Source organism: Lithobates pipiens, unplaced genomic scaffold (genome assembly GCF_037356315.1).
Source record: "Lithobates pipiens isolate NorthernLeopardFrog02 unplaced genomic scaffold, aLitPip1_a1.2 Scaffold_1, whole genome shotgun sequence".
NCBI classification, from domain to species: domain Eukaryota; kingdom Metazoa; phylum Chordata; class Amphibia; order Anura; family Ranidae; genus Lithobates; species Lithobates pipiens.
In genome coordinates this window covers 210,132,299-210,153,931 of record NW_027507685.1, presented here as the reverse complement: position 1 = coordinate 210,153,931, position 21,633 = coordinate 210,132,299, and the positions used below count along the sequence as shown (strand labels likewise).

Here is a 21,633-nt window from a genome sequence, read left to right as displayed (position 1 = left end):
TACTTGTAGCATTTTGGAGGCATGGTGGCTGAACAACCTCCAACACTACTGCAGCCTGTCCTGCTGCATCCTTCCCAGCTGCCAGCAGAGTCACCCAGGGGGCCGTGAAAGATAGGTAACATCCCTGTCCATGCCTGCTGGACCATGAATCAGCGGTAATATGCACCTTACCAGTGACCGCCCTGTCCAGCGAGGCCAAGACATTGCCTTCCACATGCCTGTTGAGAGCCGGAATTGCCTTCCATGAAAAAAAGTGGAATTTGGGAACCTGGCACTGAGGAATCGCACATTCCACAAACTCGCAGAACGGGGCAGACAACTGAAAAGGCAGCAGTTGAAGTGCTAGCAATGTAGCCAAGCTAGCATTCAACCGCTGGGCATGTGGATGGCTGGGAGCAAACTTATTTCGGCAGTGCAGCAGCTGGTGCAGGGAAATTTGCCTGGTACAATTGAACGCTGCTGTACTGATAGCAGATTGCCTGCAAGTACTTGGCAGTGACACACCTAATTCTACACATTCATTCCTCTCAGTGCAGGTTTCTGAGAGGACTGAAGGTATAGTAGGGTTGGAGATCCCAGCTGATGAGGAGCAAGGAGAGGTCTGCTTTGTTCTTTGGTGTTGGTCTTTTATGTATGCTTGCTAACAGACTGCATGGCAGGTCGACATATGTCTGGTCAAGCATGTGGTGCCAAAGTGGCTGCTGTTTTGGCCACACAAGATACGCTTCAGACATATGTTTCAAATAACAATGGTGCGATCCGCTGCACACGTCTCAAAAAAGGCCTACACCAAAGAACTTTTGGAATAACATGCAGAGACAGCAGAGGCCTGCACATGCGGAGCTCTGCAGTGTGATGCATTCAGTTGGCTGCCTTCAAGCTGGCCCCCCTCATTGGAGATGTGCCTCCTCCTCCTCCTCCTCTCTCCTATCAGGTCCCCCTTGTAGAGTCAGTGACCTCATCATCCCCTCCCTCCTCATCACTGGAGCAAACCTGGCAGTATGCTGCAGCTGGGGGAACATGACTGCCAGTTTGCTGTCCTTCTTGGGCACCCCCTCTCTCTGGGCTCACATAACTGCCTTCCTCAACCTGGGTACCATCATCGGAGCCCTCAAAACGCTGCTCATCCTCCTGCAGCATGTACCCAAAACAGTTCAGGGAACTCCAAAAGGACATGGTGGGGCTAGGGAAGGAGTGACTGATGCCATTGAGCTGAGGAAAGAGGCCTGCTTTGGCAGCTGATTTTGCAGACAAAGTGCACTAAGCCTGGGTGAGAGAGGATGCCCTTGTACACACGGTCGGACATTCCGACAACCAAATCCGTCGGATTTTGTCTGAAACTGTTGCATACACGCGGTCGGACGAAGTTGTCGGAAAATCCGATTGTTTAGAACGTGATGACGTTATTTCGTTACAACGGGACTACCATCAGGCTAGTAGCCAATAGCTTTTTTGTAGAAATTTGATCGGAGCATGCGTGGCACTTTGTCCGATCGGAATTCTCTACACATGATCGGAGTATGTCCGATCGGAGCATTTTGTCTGAAAATGTTACCAACAAGTTGGAAAACTTGGTCCGTCGGATACTCCGACGGAAACAGTCCGATGGAGACCACACTCAGTCAGAATATCCGACAAAATGGTCTGATCAGACACATTCCGTCGGAATCTCCGACTGTGTGTACAAGGACGATCAGGAGGACGATGACGGCATGGTCATCCACTTTACCAACTCTTCTGCATGTTGTGGCTCAACATGGCCAGCTGCTGGAAAAAAGGACAAGCGTGCCCCACGGCCATATGCTGATGAGGATGCACCGTGTCCACGACCAGCACTGTTGCCCCTGCTTGCCCTTCTTTTTGAGCCTGCTTGCCCTATTTTATTGTCCTGTGTGTGTCTGCCTCTCCTTTTTGGCTTCCAGACATACTGTCTGATGTATTAGAATAGGTACACAAGGAATTGTCTGCAATCAGCTTTAGCTGCACACTGTGCCCAGTATTCAGTACACTGACTTAATAAACTACAGATTAGCTCAATCAACTGCCTGTATTAGGAATAGAACAGGAATAGTCTGCAGTCAGCTTTACCTGCATACTGAGCCCAGTATACAGTACACTGACTCAAACTGCAGCGAGAATAACAGGAACACTCTGAAGTGAGATCTAGCTAAACTCAATACAGTGTATGTAAAAAAAACTCCTGGGATGCATATATATACTAAATACACTGACTGCAGCTACCCGAATCGCCTGCCTTCTCTATCTAACTGAAATGAAATTAATTTACACTCTGACTCTCTCTCTCCATCTCTCTCACATTGCACACACTACACATGGCTAACACGCAGGTATACCTACTCCCCTGAGCCATGATTGGCCAAAGGCACCCTTCCTTTGGCCAATTATGGCTCTCTGTGCCGACGGCGCTGTGATTGACCAAAGCATGAGTGTCATAGTGCATGCTTGGTCAATCATCAGCCAGTAATGCACTGCAATGCCTCAGTGAATTATGAGCCCTGACGCACCACTTGAATTTGGCCTGAATGGATCATAATGTTCGAAACTCGGCAAACGACTGAACAGCCAATGTTCGAGTTGAACATGAGTTTGAATCAAACACAAAGCTCATCTTTATTCTCTTCTAAATACTGGGTTTGTGGATTTTAACACTATTGAACTGTAGGGAGGAGACCCTCTCTACAGTCTGTCAGTAGCTACATTTCTGCTGATTAATGAAGATGAAGATTTTGTACTTAGGGATTCTAATGCCGCATACACACGTCTGGACTTTTCAACGGACTAGGCCCCACGGAACAAATCCGCCAAACAATTCAATCGTGTGTGGGCTTCATGGAAACTTTGCTGTCTAAAAATGAGACGGACTTTAATTTTAAAACACGTTTCAAATGTTCCAGGCGAACTCGAGTCCGGTCAAAAAATCCATTTGCATGTATGCTAGTCCAACGGACAAAAACCTGACGCTATTGGCTACTGGCTATGAACGTCTATGTTCTAATCTGGTCGTACGTCTTCACGTTCAAATCCATTGGACTTTGGTGTGCTTGTGTGTGGCCAAGTCCGATCGGTCGGAAAGTCTGTCAGAACTCCGCCGAAAGTCCATCGGGATGACCGTCGGACCTAGTCCATCGAAAAGTCCGGTCGTGTGTACGTGGCATAACTGTCTACTTTCTCTATATCGTTAACCCTTCCTACAATTATACCAGCTTCCCTTTCTGACTACCCCTTCAGGGTTTAAGGGATTATTGCAAATTTTCCCTTTTTCCTCCTTATGAAGTGTTCTTCTTCCATTGAACTATTTAGTCTGGATTTTGGACCCATCATCTACCTGGTGTTTTGGGACCTCAGTTGTTGTTGCCTATTTTTCTAGGTTGAAGATGCCCTCTCTCTCAGTCTTGATGGACTCCTAGATCTGGATTTGTCCTTAAATGAAATCTATCATCATAGCATAAAATATCTTATAACATTAGCACTCTAATAACAATACAAACAATAGTTATTTTTAATAATCCTCTTTCAGGTTTGATTGCTGCCTGTCTGCTGGTCATTTTTTCCACAAATTCCTGGGTTCCCTTGCATGCTGTGCAGCGTCTCCTCTGCTCATTCCTTTGGTTTACTTTTGATTTTGAAGGACTGCATATCTTGTGGTACTTTGCAGTCTACCCCTCTGTAGTTTACAAGGCAGGCTCTGTAAAATGTGTGACGCAGGACAGCGGTGCATTCTCATCAGAATTAGTGAATATGTGTCACAGATTTCAAGCAAGTAGACCTCTGGTGTTTCACCTGCCCTCTAATGAAAGTTAATGGAGCAGAGATCACACTCTTAGACAGTTTTTACTCATATACTGTAGGTGTCCCAGAAGATTTTCCCTTATCTATTGTCCTGGCCAAAGCTATAAAATTTTTCTTATTCACCTGCTGAATGGCATGAGGCTGCATGAGTGTGCTAGAAAGTTGTTTGCATAAGGGGGAATACTCTTTGCAGAGACAATGTCACTTTGCTCTACATGGGCAGGGTGACAGTACCTTTTTAAGTTCCGTTCACCATACTGGATTTTTCAGTTTATAGTAGATGCTAGTGAGCTCACTTAATGTGATCAGAGATGGATCTCTTAGTATTAATTGTTATATTTCCTTGGATTCTTCCCCTAGGACAAGAATAACCCCAACACTGAATTCAACATCAAAAACCTGGTGAACAGCACTCTGCAGATCTTCTTTGCTGGCATAGAGACCATTAGTACAACTCTGATCTACATTCTTCTTATTTTTATGAAAAACCCAGATGTCTTTGGTATGTGTGATATTATATAAATTTCGGCTCTTCACTTCTGCTCTTGTTAGCTTATGTAATGTATAGGATTCCATTTTTAGCAGTAAATGAAAAGAGGAAGAGAGGAAGTCATACAGAAAAAAAAATGAATTAAATAAAAGAGTTACATATGCTAAGAGAACAGTAATTAATGTGTCTCTGCCACAGACATTGTTGTAGAACATACAAGTTAATGTCTCTGCCACAAACGCTGTTGAACACATAGGGAAACTAAGCTTGAAAACACTCGTAGGATACCTGGATCTTTCAGCCAGCTTGGCGATATCCACAAGACTGGAATCTCTCGGGTACCTCAGCCCTTCTAGGCTCTTACTAAGAAACCAACCCGTACGTGGTCTTCTTCTGAAGAGTCCTCCCCTGGAATGCTTGAAGTCACTGGGTCTCTCCCAAACTGGAGATGGCACCCAACCACCTCAGAATCCTTCTTTAGTTTCCTTGCCTCGGGATAGCCAGCCCAGAGACATCAAAATTGGGTGGATCCACTCCCCAGGCCATAGCCTTCCTGGGGGTTGGTCAGAAGGACCCTGAAGTCAGAACATCATTCTGGACTGGAACCCCGAACCACGTGATGTCCACATCTTAAATGCCCTCTCCCAGAAAGCATAGTGAGAGCGCCACTCCCACTGGGCAGGCTCTGAGAAAGAGTAACTTAAGCACCTAACCAGACCATAGTTCCATGCCTGCCAGAAGAGACCGTGCCCCCTGTGGCTAGGCGGAACATATAAACAGTCCAGTCAGACTGATGCTGAAGTCTTGTACCCAAACCAAACTGCAGTTTAGGCATAACTTTAACTTTGAAAAACACATAGCGCGTGCTCTTCAGCAGCCACCGCTACAAAAATATCATACAATCCCATATACACAATCCTACACCCATAGTTGATCCAGGGGAAGGCGAAAAACCCCCAGAAAAGCATGATCCAATTTGCTACAGCAGGGGAAAAAATTCCTTCCTGATACCAGAGAGGCAATCAGATTTTCCCTGAATCAGCGTTACCTATAAATGTTAGTACCCAGTGATATTATGTACATTTAGGAAGGAATCCAGGCCTTTCCTAAAGCAATCTACTGAGCTGGCCAGAACCACCTCTGGAGGGAGTCTATTCCACATTTTCACAGCTCTTATGCCATGTAGAAAAAAAGTTGTCGGAATTTACGACAACAACTGTTCGATGGGAGCTTGTTGTCAAATTCCGACCATGTATAGGCTCCATTGGACATTTGCTGTCGGAATTTGGCAACAAATGTTTGAGAGCTGGTTCTCAAATTTTCCGACAACAAAACTTGTTGCCTGAAATTCTGAGCATGTGTACACAATTCCGTTCAGAATCAAGCAGAAGAGCCACACTGGCTATTGAACTTCATTTTTCTCGGCTCGTCAAGCATGTTGTACTTCACAGCGTTCTTAGCCATCTGAATTTCTGACAACATTTGTGCAACTGTGTGTATACAAGACAAGTTTGAGCCAGCATCCGTCAGAAAAAAATTCACGGTTTTGTTGTCAAAATGTGCAATTGTGTGTACGCGGCATTACTGTGAAGAAACTTTTCCGTATTTGGAGATGAAATCTCTTTTGCTCTAGACGTAAAGAGTGCCAGCTTGTCGTTGTTGACCGTAAATTGAATAACTCAACACCAAGTTCACTATATGGACCCCTTATACAGGGCTCAAGTCCAGCGGGAACACATGGGAACGGAGTTCCTGTACTTTTTCCACAACAGGAACTCAGTTCCCTTTAGCAGCCGTGTCCTGCAAGACTTTGAAGTATGCGAGTTGTGTGGCAGGTGCTACACCAGAAGCCGCCGACACAGCTCGCAATAGTAACTGCCGCACACCTGACCATTCAGGCACTGCCAATAGGGGGCCCCATGACAGCTTCCGCTTCGATCTACCTGTCAATCACAGCTAGTTGATGGGTAGATCAGGTCCCTGCTGCTAAGAGATTGCATTTAGTCAGACCTCTCATGATGCGCTCCTCCCCGCCGGCCCCTCCTGATTTTCTGTCTTCTGCATACTTGCTCTGTGTGTCCCGCTGAACTCCCCCCTCCTCTATCTTCAGTGCCATATGCTGAGAGAACCCAGAGGAGGAGCACAGCCATTCTGCTCACAGGACATGCAGGGAGAGAGGTGATCTGAGGGAGGAACATCAGTTTGGGGTGGTTAGCTGAGCACAATACCTGGCAAAGTTTCATGCCAGGAGGGAAGTTTATGGGGAAATATGTGAAGGGTTGGAATAGCAGTGAGTGTGTGTTGGAGCCCCTGCAGAGATTGCAGCCCCCCAAGCTAACATACATCTCCTAAGCAGGAACACATCACTATCTCCCCAAGCATTCTGTCCAGATAATGTGCAGTTAATTTATGACTTTCCGTTTATCCCTGTGCTATCCAAACTCTGTTCATTGAAAAGTGTAAACTCACCACATAAACACTCTATATACAAAATAACATTCCCCAATAAAGATCAGAACATGATGTTCACATTTGCATAGAAGCACAATTGAATGAATGCTGATTATTCAGAGAATTACCGTATTTGTGTGTATTGAGGATTTTTTTTTTTATGTACTTCTGTACTTCTGTAATGTTAAGCTTCATACACACAATACAAAAATTGGATGAAAAATACCACTTTTGAAGTGTTCGTGAATATGAGTGTATCATTTTTTTATTTATTTTTTGGGTGGGGGAGCGGATCTTGGGTGGGAGTTCCCACACTTTTTTCTCCAGGACTTGACCCCTGCCCTTATATATTTATACATGATGATCATATCCCCCTTAATATCCTCTTCTCAAGAGTGAATAAATTCAGTTCCTCTAATCTTTCCTTATAGCTGAGCTCCTCCATGCCTCTTATCAGTTTAGTTGCCCTTCTCTGCACTTTCTCCAGCTCCCCAATATCCTTTTTGAGAACTGGTGCCCAAAACTAAACTTCATATTCCACAAGAGGTCTTACTAATGAATTGTATCTTTCTCTCTGTTCCTACTAAGCAGGAACATGGATCTCTGTGTACATCCAGTAAGTCCATCTACCACACAGTTTGCAAGCACCCCCTAGGGACACACTTAACCCTTTGATCACCCCTGGTGTTAACCCCTTCCCTGTCAGTACAGTAACTGCATATTTTCAGCACTGTTCACTGTAATAATGTCACTGGTTCCCAAAAATCTGTGAAAAGTGTCAGTAATGCCGCGTACACACGAGCGAATTGTCCGGCGTACTTAGTCCGGCAAACAATCCGGCGGATAGTCCGGTGGACTTTCTACCGAATGGACTTGGCCACACACGGACACACAGAAAGTCCGGCGTTTGCTAGCGCGATGACGTACAGCTCGTACGACGGGACTAGAAAAAGGAAGTTCAATAGCCAGTAGCCAATAGCTTCCTTTTTCGTACTTGCTTCTGAGCATGCGTCATTCTTAGTCCGCCGGACTAGCATACTGATGAACGTATTGTCCGCTGAAACCCAAGTCCGGCGGAAAGATTGGAGTGCCCTTTTGGGCCACATTGGAAGAAGATGGATTGTCTTGGGCTACACATAAAATACTCTAACAATAATAACTCTAAAGCCGCGTACACACGGGCGGACTGTCTGGCCAACTTAGTCCGTCGAAACACATTTCAGCGGACAGTCCGCTCGTGTGTGGGCTTCAGCGGACTTTTTCAGCGTGCAGTCTGGCGGACTAAGTATTTTGGAATTTCCGTAATATTGTCCGTCGTACTTTGGTTTCAGCGGACAATCCGCTCGTGAGTAGGCTAGTTCGACGGACTAAGTATGGCGCATGCTCAGAAAGGATTTACACGGCGAAAGGTTGCATTGCTGTGTATTGGACTTCCTATTTCTAGTCCCGTCATACGTGCTGTACACGTCATCGCGCAAGCTTCGACGGACTGTTTGTGCATCCGTGTGTGGTCAAGTCCGTTCATTCGAAAGTAGGACGGACTGTCCGTCGGATTGTCTGACGGACTAAGTTGGCCATACAGTCCGCCCGTGTGTACGCGGCTTTACAATAAGGATAGTTGATGAGCAGAAAACATCAGGCAGATCACTGATATAGATAATGTACCTATGTGAGTAATAAAACTAATTTTTTTTGTAATATTTTTTATTTTTAAAGTAAAAGAGGGGAACATAAATCTAGTGCGACAGATTACATACCAGCACAGTTATCAATAGTAGCATGAGCCACACTTCCTACCTCACAATGTGGAAGCCACTGTCCCAACTGTAGATATGGTACCGGAATGTCAATATGTTATCAGAAGTATAATAAATGCCATGTAGTACTGTCACCAGTAGGCTTGCCATTGTATTGGCAGTTTAGTAAAATCTAAGATATAAAATAAAGAAAACTAAAAAGTACAACTGAAATGAAAAATGAAAGACTGTACCATAGAAGAGAACATACTTCTATCTGGCTTAGTAATATTTTATCTATTGTTACGTTTATACATTTTCAGCAAATTTAGAGACCTCAAAGTCCCATTGATTATTAAAGGTTTGAGTCATGTTTGATTGTTTTGATTGAGTGGCGAAGAACCTCTCATAGAAGTAATGAGCTGATACTCTTCGAATGACTTCCTTAATGTTATGGGCTAGTGTGGATTTCCATTTAGCTGCGACGGTTAATCGAGCTGCAATAAGAATGTGGCTTATTATGCTCCTAAATTGTGTTGCTTTGTTTTTAGGGTAAGTTTGAGAAGGATCAGTTGAGGGTTTGGTCTGATAAAGAAGCCAGTTACAGAAGATATTAACTTGAACTATATTCCAGAAACTACTTATGCTTTTGCAGTCCCAAAAATGTGTCTTTTACTTCCTTTAGCTCCACGTTGTCTCCAACAAGTATTAGTTTCTGTACGGCAAATTAGAGACAATCTAACCAGTGTAAGATGTGAGTGTAAAAGTTTTAACATTTTGTCCCAGTGATTTGTGCAGTGGGAGTATTTATAACTAGGGCTGTTACTGATTAAAAATTTCGTGTTCGATTAATCGATTTTTTTTTAATCGATTAATCGACTAATTTCGATTAATTATAATGCACATACAGATCCAACTATTTTTAGCTGATCTCCTTGCATTGCAACTCTGTATAAGTCAGTGGTAAATGTGGTATACACTATATACAATCACCTGACACTAGTTAGTTTCCACAATCCATGACTTAACTTCAGAGTTTACACAAACGTTTTAAATTCAAACTGTAGCACCGACGTGTTGTGTTTTTTCCACAGTAGCGTGACAATCCCTCCACCTCCTGTCTAACTATTCACTCTCACCTTATGGCATGGACCCCTGTGCAAGCAGGTGGTCATGCATGCGGGTATCAAAAGGGTTAACACGGACCATAAACTTCTCTCACAATCTCAGGTCATGGGTAGAAAGAAAAGATCTAAGTGCTCACCGCTTAAGTATAAGATTAAATTTTTGTGTTCAAACACAAACTACTCACATAAAGCTGATAAAAACACAGCATGTAAAGCCGACAATCGTGTTAGTTCCGTAGGGCAGCAGCGGGTGGCGTCATGCTTAGCTCCTCCGCCGTACATGTTACATTCAATCAGAAACTTCAACGTCACTGGACTCCTCCCCCCCTTCCCGTCATTAGCAGACAGAGGCGGAACTCCCGGAAGGCCCGGGAAGTCGGCGGAGAGGTGAGTACAGGTCAAAAGAATTTTTAATCGATCAAAATATTTTTGATTGATCAAAAAAATTAATGATTAATCGAGGAATTGATCTTTAATTTTCACAGCCCTATTTATAACGTATTTGGATCACATATTTCCATTCAGTGTGGGAGTTATGCCCAAGTCTTTTTACCAATTAGTCATGTGTGATGTTTTAGAGAATTTTACTTTGTTCTGCAAAAGGGTATAAAACCAAGATAAACCTTTAGGTTTGTTGTACTTAGATTGAAGGTAATTCCATACTTCCTTAGGTAAGTTATAAGTTGCTGGAGTGCAACCTTCTTATGGTAACTGCCATTTGACCCTATCTGAGCTACCTTAAAATGTCAAGCAATGGGATTTCCATGCAGTGTCCTCTGGCAGCGGTTTTTCCCAAACTTTCCACGAAGATCATCAGCATAGCAAACTTTTTTAAAGATGCTTCGTATAGGTAGCCGTCTTCCTGGTGTACAGTGCCTTGCGAAACACTTTTCAGTTTTTTATTTGCTAAAAAAGTTTAAAATATCCAATAGATTTCGTTCCACTTCACAATTGTGTCCCACTTGTTGGTGATTCTTCACAAAAAATAAAAATTTTATATCTTTATGTTTGAAGCCTGAAATGTGGCAAAAGGTTGAAAAGTTCAAGGGGGCCGAATACTTTCGCAAGGTACTGTAGTTTATCTAAAGATGCTCTATGCAGGCAGAGGCAGACATCCTCCTGCTTCAGCTTCTCTCTCTGGACATACCCTCCAGTAAAGCAACTTAGATTCTTTAGGCCTTCTCACATTCCCCAGCCAAGGCAAGGTTTATGAAGAAAAGACCCCCTCTCAATGTGGCATCCTCCCCAGGCAGTAGTCCAGGGGGGAAGGACCACTCTAGGGCATTACTTCAAATATTTACCATCTCTTCTCAGCTTCCATCACTGCACTAAACCCCTCAGTAATCGACTGAGACATAAGTATTCATAACTCATTATATATGCATTGTTACCCCTGAACTACTCGAGACAACGCAACAGCAGAAATATTCAATGTCCTGAGCTCAGAAGAAACCTGGAGAGATATAACTATATATACTGCAACTTAAAGTGGAATTAAGTTACACTATATCTGAGCACCACAAACCAAAAATGCTATTTAACCACTTCAGCCCCAGCAGAATTTAACCCCTTCCTGACCAGAGCAGTTATAATAAATACCCCCAAAAATATATAAAAAATTGTATTTCCTCAGTTTAGGCCGATATGTATTCTTCTACATATGTTTGGTAAAAAAAAAAAATCGCAATAAGCGTATATTGATTGGTTTGCGCAAAAGTTATAGTGTCTACAAAATAGGAGATAGATTTATAGCATTTTTATTATTATTTTGTTTTAATAGTAACGGCGGCGTTCTGCGATTTTTATCATGACTGCAACGTTATGGCGGACACATTGGACAATTTTGACACATTTTTGGAACCAGCGATCAGTGGATTAAAAATGCATTCATTACTGTAAAAATGTCACTGACATTGAAGGGGTTAACACTAGGGGGCGGTGAAGGGGTTAACTGTGTTCCCTGGGAGGTGATTCTAACTGAAGAGGGAGGGCCTAACTACAGGAAGTGACATATCGTGGTTCCTAGCTAACAGGAACACACAATCTGTCACTTCTGTCAGAACAGAACAGGGAAATGTGTGTTTATATACACTCGTCCCTGTTCTGTGTCTCCTGGTCACGATCGCTCCTGACCGGCGGTCATCGTGACCGTTGGCCATGAGCATCGGCACCCCAGCTGTGCAGCACCTGCTATCCGGACCTTGCGAGATCACGTACAGTAACGTGATTTCATGCAAGGGAGCCAGCCTGCTGTAGTAAAACTATGGCGGCTGGTCCGGAAGCAGTTAAATAATGTTTATTATTCAAAGAAAACTCACCTCCTGATTTCTGATCTTCAATAAGGGCAAATGACTCATGTAGCATTTGTTTCCTGGAATCCATCAGCCCTTAGCTCAGGCAGGAGGGTGTTCTTAGCTGAGAAAAGATTTCCTCCTCTCTTGAAGATTCATAGGATGTTTGATATCATTTGCATAGGCCCAGAAACCAGGAAATAACTGAAGAAATGTAAAAGAAGAGTTTATAACAAATAAGTGATATAATTTCATATCTATTTACTAATGCTAGCAGCACAAGGATTAGAAATATGCAAAGCTAAATGAGGGAGTTAAGTTCTCTTTTAAGGCCAGGTCCCTACATTTGTTTGAGATTTCAGTTGAGGACATAGGACATGACAAGAACAATGCATCTTTAGCTAGATGCAGGGGCGTAACTATAGGGGGTGCAGCAGTTGCGACTGCAACCGGGCCCAGTGATGCAGGGGGCCCATGCAGCGCCCTCTACATATGGCTGCTCTTTAGTTGTACATTCCCCGCATGACCTGTGTCCTCAGCCGGCTCCTCAGAGTACCCCTCTCCTGCTCCATGCATTGCCGCTCAGTCCGATGTCTGTTCTCCCCAGCCAGAGTCCCGCCCACCCCGAGTCTGGCCCACACTGCACTGCTACTTCTCCCTGGTAAACAAACTTTAAGCACACAGATGCAGTGCAGCCCTATGAGAGCCGGCTCCCCGGAGGACACTGCAGGCTTGTCTGCCAGCCCCCCCTCCTCCTCCGTCATAGACAGATGATGAAAGGTCTTTCTGGGAGATATGCTGATCACCCGTCCAGCACACTGGATGGAACCCAGGCCAACATGGATGAGTGCGTGGCCTACAGCTTGGTCATGGTGAGTGAGAGGACCCCATCCCCCACACACAATTACATACCCCCTCCATCTCCCCCTGGGGACAGGGACCCCTTCTCACGTGGGGACAGGGACCCCCACGTGGGGATAGGGACCCCCCTTCCCCTGGGGACAGGGACCCTTTCTCACCTGGGGGCAGTAACTTCATATGCCCTGGAGAAAAGGACCTCATCTCTTCTGGGGATGGGGACCCCATCCTGCCTAGGGACAGTCCCCCAATGGGGCACCTAAAAATAAAAAAAAAATAATAAAAAATAAATACTGATACCAGGAGGGAAGGGCCCTGGCTGGGGTTCAGGGGCCCTTCATGGTTTCTTGCATCGGGGCCCTGAAGGTTCTAGTTACGCCACTGGCTAGATGACCATGGCATTTTCTGAGCTTGCAGAAAATGTACTTAGCTTGAAATATGAAAAGAAAAGACGCCATCATCTCTAAGGTCTGGTAAGCTGAGATATATCTATATTTTTTTTTTTGGTTAATTTCAGACAGCCAAGAAGCCCCTGTTGCATATCCCATACACTGCATTGGTGATCTTCATGTTCCTAAGGTGACAAGTGGAGAAATCATTTACAGTTATCAACTTTAATGAATTTGTCAAGGAACATCTTGTGACTCATGTGCTAAAAAAGATTTGGGGGTTGTAATGGGTGTTATTATGGCCAGCCTTTCTGTCCTTTTTGTGCAGACTAATGAGGATCCTTAACGAAGAAGTCCAGCCTAAGTTTATTAGGCTGGGCTTCTCCTATAGGTCAGAGGAGTGGAATTTGTTTAGCATTCCCTTGACCCTTTTTCAGCAGAGAGTGGTCTGAAGTCCGCTCTCTGCTGACTTCACCTATATCAGTCCAGGCACCGCATCATCCCGACTCTGGAAGTGTGGACCTGCCAGGTGTCTGGACTGATGGCTGTCTCAGCCTCTCAGTGAGCCACAGAGAGGTTGAGATGGTCTCTCCCCACCCCTCCACAGCTCAGTGCTCCAGTAAGCTGGAGGAGCAGAGCAGGAGAGATGCTGATTGACAGGCAGCAGCTCTCCTCTCAGGGAGCCGAGAGAATAGGCAGCGTTCGATGGCTTGGTTCTCAGTGCAGAGCCACCGGGGGACAGATGTTGCATCGGGCCGATGCTGCATCCACCTAGGTAAGTATAATGGGAAGAAAAAAAAACACTCCTTTAAAATGTAGCACAATTGTCATTATCGACTATCTTCATTAGGCAAGGTCTGTGTGGAGATTGATTGCATCATTGGTCGAGATCGAATACCCAAAATGCAAGACAGAAATCGAATGCCATTTACAGATGCTGTGATCCATGAAATGCAGCGATTCATGGACCTAATTCCAATGGGTGCGGCTCGGAAAACTACAAGAGATGTTGAGTTTAGAGGATACAATATACCCAAGGTAAATGTCTGATACTAAAATGGCATGTTTAGTTTATTAGTCAAGCATTGACTTACATTTTGGTAAGAGCTGTTCTTCCCACCCAAGAAATTGTAGATTTGGATAAGTAATCTTTACATAGTTCCGAAATTTTAGTAAGGCAGGGTAGTTAGTCTTAAAAATGTCAGTGATTGGAGAAGCCAATTTTATGCCAAGATATTGTATTTGAGAGTTGTATGACCAGGAAAAAAGGAGATCCAAGAGACTTTTTTGTAATGATGACAAACGGTGTATAGGTAGCATAAATTATTTAGATTTGTTTATTTTTTTTATAAAGAAGGAGAGCCAAAGTTTGTGAGGATTGTATGCAAGATGGGTAATGAATTTAGGAGTTCTATATTGTACTCCAAAATGCCTACCATGAGACCTTTGAGGTTAGGATGTGGAGTAAATAGCTTTGGCTATTAGTTCAATAACCAAGACAAAAACAAGGGGCAAAAGGGGACACCCTTGTCTTTTGCCACTGGTTATTAAAAATGGGTCTGCTAGCATACCCGATATCTAAACTTTAGCACTGGGACAATAGTGCTAAGAGAACAACTCCAAAAGATCCTGTAAAACCAAATTTGTTCAGTACTAATTTAAGGAAAAAACTCCATCTTTCCACATACTTTACATAGTGTGTTTGGGCCATCTTGGCCTATGTCCCTCACTAACCTGTGAGGCCGCTAGATGCGCAGTATAAATTGTATGTAGCTGGGTCTACCTACATCATACCACACTGTGTTCCGGGTGCGAGTCAAAACTTCCTGTCTCACACCCGAAACACAGGAGAGTCTACCACAACGGCGCTCAGCCAATCAAAATAAGCAATATATTCTAGCAATGAATACAAACCCTCCTCTAATTGGCAGAAGTTGTGACATCATCAACCTGCCTCTGACTCTAGAATCTGAGCTGCTGAACACCGCTGCAGTAGACTCTTCTGTGTTCCAGGTATGAGACAAGAAGTCTCACCTGGAACACAATGTGGTATCCTTTATATAGCAGCAGCTACATACAGTTTATACCACACATCCAGTGGCCTCACAAGTTAGTGAGGGAAACGGGTCGTTTGGGCCAGCTTGTAAAGGTTGTGTAAAGACGAGTTTTTCTTTAAAATACCTCCAGTGTTCAGTACTCTGTCAAATGCCTTCTCTGCATCTAAAGATAGGTAGAGGCATTAGATAAGAAGGCATTCGTGATGGTCAGCCCCACTGTATTAGATCGGTACATCTCCTAGTGCAATCGCCATTGATAAATCTAACCTGATTTGGATGTATTAGTTGGGATATAAGGGGTTGCAGGCTGTTGGCCAGGAGTTTAGTATATATTTTTATATCTGTATTTAACAGAGAGCTTGATCAGAAATTACCTGGGCCAGTAGGTGGCATCTCTTGTTTGGGAATAGCAATCATTCTCTGGGGATAGACCCTGTGAGGTTACAAAGAGTTGCATACAATTTTCTAAATAAATTAGCTACATTTAGGGTTGTCACGAGTTAGGTTTTCACAAGTTTACCTTTTATAGGATTGAATAAAAAGGAAATTTTGGGTTGAATTTGTTTAAATCGTTTTTCTAAAAATGCCCTTACCTTGTTAGCTTAGGTGTAAAAGGCAATATTCAGTCAATTTGTCTAAATTAGGTATAAAAGGTGAATTTCAATCTTTTTAGCAAATGTTCATGTTTACTGATTAGATATAGCCTTAATTTGTGATTTGAATATAAGGTTCTTTATATGTTTTAGTATCGATGCTTTGTGGCATTTTTACAGATCCTAAATTTGGTTATCCATAAGGGCATATGAATTCCAGGAAGTAAATGCTTCATAAATCATCTGCCCTTACTCAAGATGGCTGCAGCTAGAAATACAATTTTATTTTTGGTTTTTAATGATTATTTATCAACAAAATGATTTGATTTATCAACAAAATAAAGCATAGAGACGTGGATGGATGTGGGGGGGGGGGGGGGTTTGATTTGATTATTAAAAATTAATTAAATGGTGTTTTAAGTTTGTGGGGCTCAGTTGCGGTGTTGTTCCTCTTAAATTTAAGCAGGTTAAAAATTATAATCTGCACTGGGTATTTTGCTCAGCTTTTTCTCTTTGCTTTTGCAGCACACTAACATTTTTCCGATGATTACCACGGTGTTAAAAGACCCCGCATGTTTTCCGTACCCTAATGAATTCAACCCCAAGAATTTTCTTGATGACAATGGGAAATTTAAAAAGAACGGTGGCTTCATGCCTTTTTCTGCAGGTAAGAAAGTACAGTATTTCACAAAAGTGTGTACATCCCTCACATTTTTGTAAATATTTTATTATATCATTTCATGCGACAACATTGAAGAAATGACACTTTGCTACAATGTAAATTAGTGAGTGTACAGCTTGTATAACAGTGTAAATTTGCTGTCCCCTCAAAATAACTCAACACACAGCAATTAATGTCTAAGTGAAAATGTCCAAATTGGGCTCAATTAGCCATCTTCTTCCCCGGTGTGATGTGACTCATTCGTGTTATAAGGTCTGAGGTGTGAATGGGAAGCAGGTGTGGTAAATTTAGTATTATCACTCTCCCTCTCTCATACTGGTCACTGGAAGTTCAACATGGCACCTCATGGTAAAGAACTCTCTAAGGATCTGAAAAAAAATAATTGTTGCTCTACATAAAGATGGCCTAGTCTATAAGAAGATTGCCAAGACCCTGAAACTGAGCTGCAGCATGGTGGCCAAGACCATACAGCGGTTTAACAGGACAGGTTCCACTCAGAACACATCTTGCCATGGTCGACCAAAGAAGTTAAGTGCACATGCTCAGCGTCATATCCAGAGGTTGTCTTTGGGAAATAGATGTATGAGTGCTGTCAGCATTGCTGCAGAGGTTGAAGGGGTGGGGGGGGTCAGCCTATCAGTACTCAGACCATACACCGCACACTGCATCAAATTGAAGACAAGCAGACTAAGGACATTGATAACTGGAACCATGTACTGTGGTCTGATGAGACCAAGATACAATTATTTGGTTCAGATGGTGTCAAGCATGTGTGGCAGCAACCAGGTGAGGAGTACAAAGACAAGCGTGTCTTGCCTATAGTCAAGCATGGTGGTGACAGTGTCATGGTCTGGGACTGCATGAGTGCTGCCGGCACTGGGGAGCTACAGTTCGTTGAGGGAACCATGAACGCCAACATATACTGGGACATACTGAAGCAGAGCATGATCCTCTCCCTTCGAAGACTGGGCCGCAGGGCAGTATTCCAACATTATGACTACCCCAAACACACCTCCAAGGCGACCACTGCTTTGCTAAAGAAGCTGAGGGTAAAGGTGACGGTGCTGGCCAAACATATCTCCAGACCTAAACCCCATTGAGCATCTGTGGGGCATCCTCAAACCGAAGGTCTAATCCACCAGCTCCATGATGTCATCACGGAGGAGTGGAAGAGGACTCCAGTGGCAACCTGTGAAGCTCTGGTGAACTCCATGACCAAGAGGGTTAAGGCAGTGCTGGAAAATAATGGTGGCCACACGAAATATTGACACTTTGGGCCCAATTTCAACATTTTCACTTAGGGGTGTACTCACTTTTGTTGCCAGCAGTTTAAAAATTAATGGCTGTGTGTTGAGTTATTTTGAGGGGACAGAAAAGTTACACTGTTATACAAGCTGTACACTCACTACTTTACATTGTAGCAAAGTGTAATTTCTTGTTTGTGTTGTCACATGAAAAGATATAATAAAATATTTATGAGGGGTGTACTCACTTTTGTAAAATACTGTATATATACACTATATGATTTTTCTGCTTTTGTTTAACATATGCATATTTTGTACAAATAATTCAATGTCAAATGGAAAAATATGCACAGGAATAAGTTATATTAAGTTATCATTATGCAGATATTATATAGCGCCAACAGTTTGTGCACAAATTAGGGCAGAGAGTATGGTTATAATACAATTCAATACAAGAGGAATCAGAGGGCCCTGCTCGTTAAAGCTTCAAACCTAAGAGGGAGGATCAAGTGATACAAAATTTAATAACTGTGGTTGATGAGCTGATGGACAAAGTAAAAAGAACGTTTATTAGTTAGAATCAGGATAGGCTTCTTGAAAGAGATGGGTTTTCAGGGATTGCCAAAAGGTGGATAGAGTAGGAGATAGGGAGTTCCAGAAGATGTTCTCTTCTCTATAGCTGTTCAAAGTACACAGATCAAAGGTTATTTCTCAGCTTCCCGAAAGCAGGGGGTCACACTCTGCACAGCACATAGTAGAGAACTAAGTGTAATACAATACCTGGAGACATAATTCCTAAATTTCTGAAATGGAAACTAGAGACACCTAATAGCAAATGTATGTAGCCATAAGAGACACCCCTTGTCACGCCCCCTTAAAGGAGAATTATACGGAAAAAAAAGATTAGTTAAACCCACAAGTGCTAATTTTTACCATTACTATTCCTTTATACTACCTTTTGACATTTACAAATGCAGCCATTTAGAAACTGGATGAAAGGTTTAGCACCAGGGAACACTTTTTGAAAGATAAAAAGTGAATTTTATATAAGACTCTATAGATCAGAACAAAATGAGTAACAAATGAGGAGGAAAAAGGGACAGAGGGACTTTGTTCCAAATCAGGGACAGTTGGGAGCTATGCTGGAGGGAATGGACATACCCCCTCTACACAGTCTAATAGGGAAACATGCACAACTGAAGATGCCAATCACCTTCTGTGTGCTGAATTCCCTCTCTCTGAGGATTGCCTGGTGTTGAGATAAACTAAGTGAAGTGACTCATGCAGATGTAGCGGCGGTCCCTGAAGATCACGCGCTATGCATTTTTCCTGAACTGCAGTTTGGTTTGGGTACAATTGTCTAAATTAGACTTCAGCATCAGTCTGACTGGACTGCGAGATGTTCAGCCTGGCCACAAGGGGCACTGTCTCTTGTGGCAGGCATGCAACTATAGTCTGGTTAGGTGCTTAAGTTACTCTCTCTCGAAGCCTACCCAGTGGGAGTGGCGCTCTCACTGTGCTTTCTGGGAGAAGGTATTTAAGATGTGGACATCACGTGGTTCAGGGTTCCGGTCCAGAACAACTCTTCAGAAGAGCATATATTGGTTGGCTTCTTAGTGATGGCCTGGAAGGGTTGAAGTAACCAAGAGAATCTGGTCTTGTGGATATCGCCAAGCTGGCTGAAAGATCCAGGTATCCTACAAGTGTTTTCAAGCTTACTTTCTCTACGTGTTCTACAACAACGTCTGTGGCAGAGACATTATCTTGTACGTTCTACAACAACGTCTGTGGCAGAGACTTGTTCCTGAGTAAGCACCTTGTTGGCTGCTAGGCCTTGTGAGAGAGGGACTGTCCAACCTGAGTGATCATCCAGTTGGGAATGGCTATTCTCTGGATGCAGTCAAAGTGAGCAAGTTCTTCAACAATTTGACTTTGACACTAAGAGTACCTTAATTTCCTTTCCAACCCTCTGATCCCAATTTAAGAGACTGTTCATTGTCTACGTTTTTGAAAATAAAATCCATTCAGGTGGATCTGTTGTCAGTCTCTAAGTTACTGGACCATCAACCATGGGAACCCCTAGACATATAACGAGGAAAACAGGAGGTAACGGTAAGCCTAAATCTAACCAGCAGCTCCTTCAGGGGTTATTGCTACACAGATAACAGAGGAAGGAAAGAGCAGACAGAATCAACATTAAGGGTTAAAGGTTGAGGCAATTGTTCATTTTTCATTTCACTTTAAAGAATACTGCAGATTTAAACATTAAAAATGCTTTTAGGGCCCAGCAAACAGACTGTTTATTACATTAATTTAAAGCTTTAATTTTCACTTTTGACTGGGTTATCAAGTAAATAATATCAACCGTCTTTACTCTGCCACAGGAAAGAGGAACTGTATGGGAGAAGCTCTGGCCCGAATGGAGATTTTCCTTCTAGTAGTTACAATCTTACAGAATTTTCTATTGAAGCCTGAACTTTCCAGAGAGGATCTGGATCTCAGTCCTGATGTATCTGGACTTGGGAATCTACCAAAGCCATACAAGATGGCCTTCATTCCTCGCTAGTGATTAACTTTTTCTACCATGTCCTGAACACGAAGAAGTCCTTCCATCTGCTGCTAAACATCTAAGGCAGATGAAATGACAAAATTTGTCTTTTCGGTACTCTACTTGTATTTGGGCAGATCAAGCTGGCTCCTGAAAATGAACTTGTTTTTTTTTATTGTACATGTAATATTTGAGCTTGGGATTATAATGAGCTTCATCCTGGTAACTGCTACAAAGTATAGAATTGTCGGAACCACTGAATTCTTTTATCAAGTTGCCCAGTAAGGCATACTGTATTTCAAATGCAACATGTCACTTTAGAGAATGTCATCAGGGCGATCTTTTCTGATTTTGCCTCAGAGGAATATAATGGTTGTCTCACTTGCCCAGAGGAGGTGATAGGGAGAGAAAGGTACTGGGGAGGGAAGCATGGTGGATTTTTAGATTAAAAACTAGATCGCCTCAGGGGTTAAACCTGAGTTGGGACCTGGACTTGCACTTACATTAAGAATGCCTCTCCCCAGAGCCTCCTCTCTTTTTTCCTTTCTCTCTTCTGGGGTCTTTCACATACCTGGATTATTATTTTCATCTTTTTTATTTAATATTTTTTGAATTTTATGGCTTGCTTTCTTATGCATATGTGTATGAATGTATGCACGTGTGTGTACATACATGTGCATATTATCACCACAAGGTGTGTGAAAATTAGTGGCATACACATGGATCACCCTATATGTATTGCAGCTGATTCTCTTTTTTGGATAGTTGCCTGCGGTCACTTAAGACAATTAATGGGTGAAGCCTGTGATCTTTAGAGCTACTATTTATTTCAAAGTTTTATGTCTGTAATGTGGTTATGACTAAGGCCTTATAGGCTAAAACGTGTCAACTGACTTAATTTGCGTTGGTTCACTGTGGCTGTTCAATAAAATGAAGCAATTTTAAGAGCAACAACCGAAGTGCGGATCATTTTTTCCACTCCACTCAGAACAGGCCTCGCCATGGTCGACCAAAGAAGTTGAGTGTACGTGCTCAGCATCATACCCAGAGTTTGTTTTCGGGAAATAGACGTATGAGTGCTTCCTGCTTTGCTGCAGAGGTTGAAGGAGTGGGGGATCAGCCTGTCAGTACTCAGACCATACGCAGCATGCTACATCAAATTGGTCTGCATGGCTGTCGTCCCAGAGGGAAGCCTGTTCTAAATGGTGATGCATAAGAATGCCCACAAACAGTTTGCTGAAGACAAGCAGACTAAGGTCATGGATTACTGGAACCATGTCCTGTGGCCTGATGAGACCAAGATAAACGTATTTGGTTCAGATGGTGTCAAGCGTGTGTGGCATCAACCAGGTGTTGT

At 43.1% G+C, this 21,633-nt stretch overlaps 1 protein-coding gene across 1 annotated transcript in view; it reads left to right on the top strand.

The window, feature by feature from the left end:
- LOC143982536 (cytochrome P450 2A5-like) overlaps positions 1 to 21,216 on the top strand; it is a 71,015-nt gene extending 49,799 nt beyond the window's left edge. The window contains exons 7-10 of the mRNA XM_077481369.1: positions 4,171 to 4,312; positions 14,003 to 14,190; positions 16,328 to 16,469; positions 20,113 to 21,216. Of these exons, the coding sequence (XP_077337495.1) occupies positions 4,171 to 4,312; positions 14,003 to 14,190; positions 16,328 to 16,469; positions 20,113 to 20,294 (654 nt within the window). The 3' untranslated portion in view covers positions 20,295 to 21,216. The remainder of the gene's footprint in view (positions 1 to 4,170; positions 4,313 to 14,002; positions 14,191 to 16,327; positions 16,470 to 20,112) is intronic.
- The last annotated feature ends 417 nt before the right edge of the window (positions 21,217 to 21,633 follow it).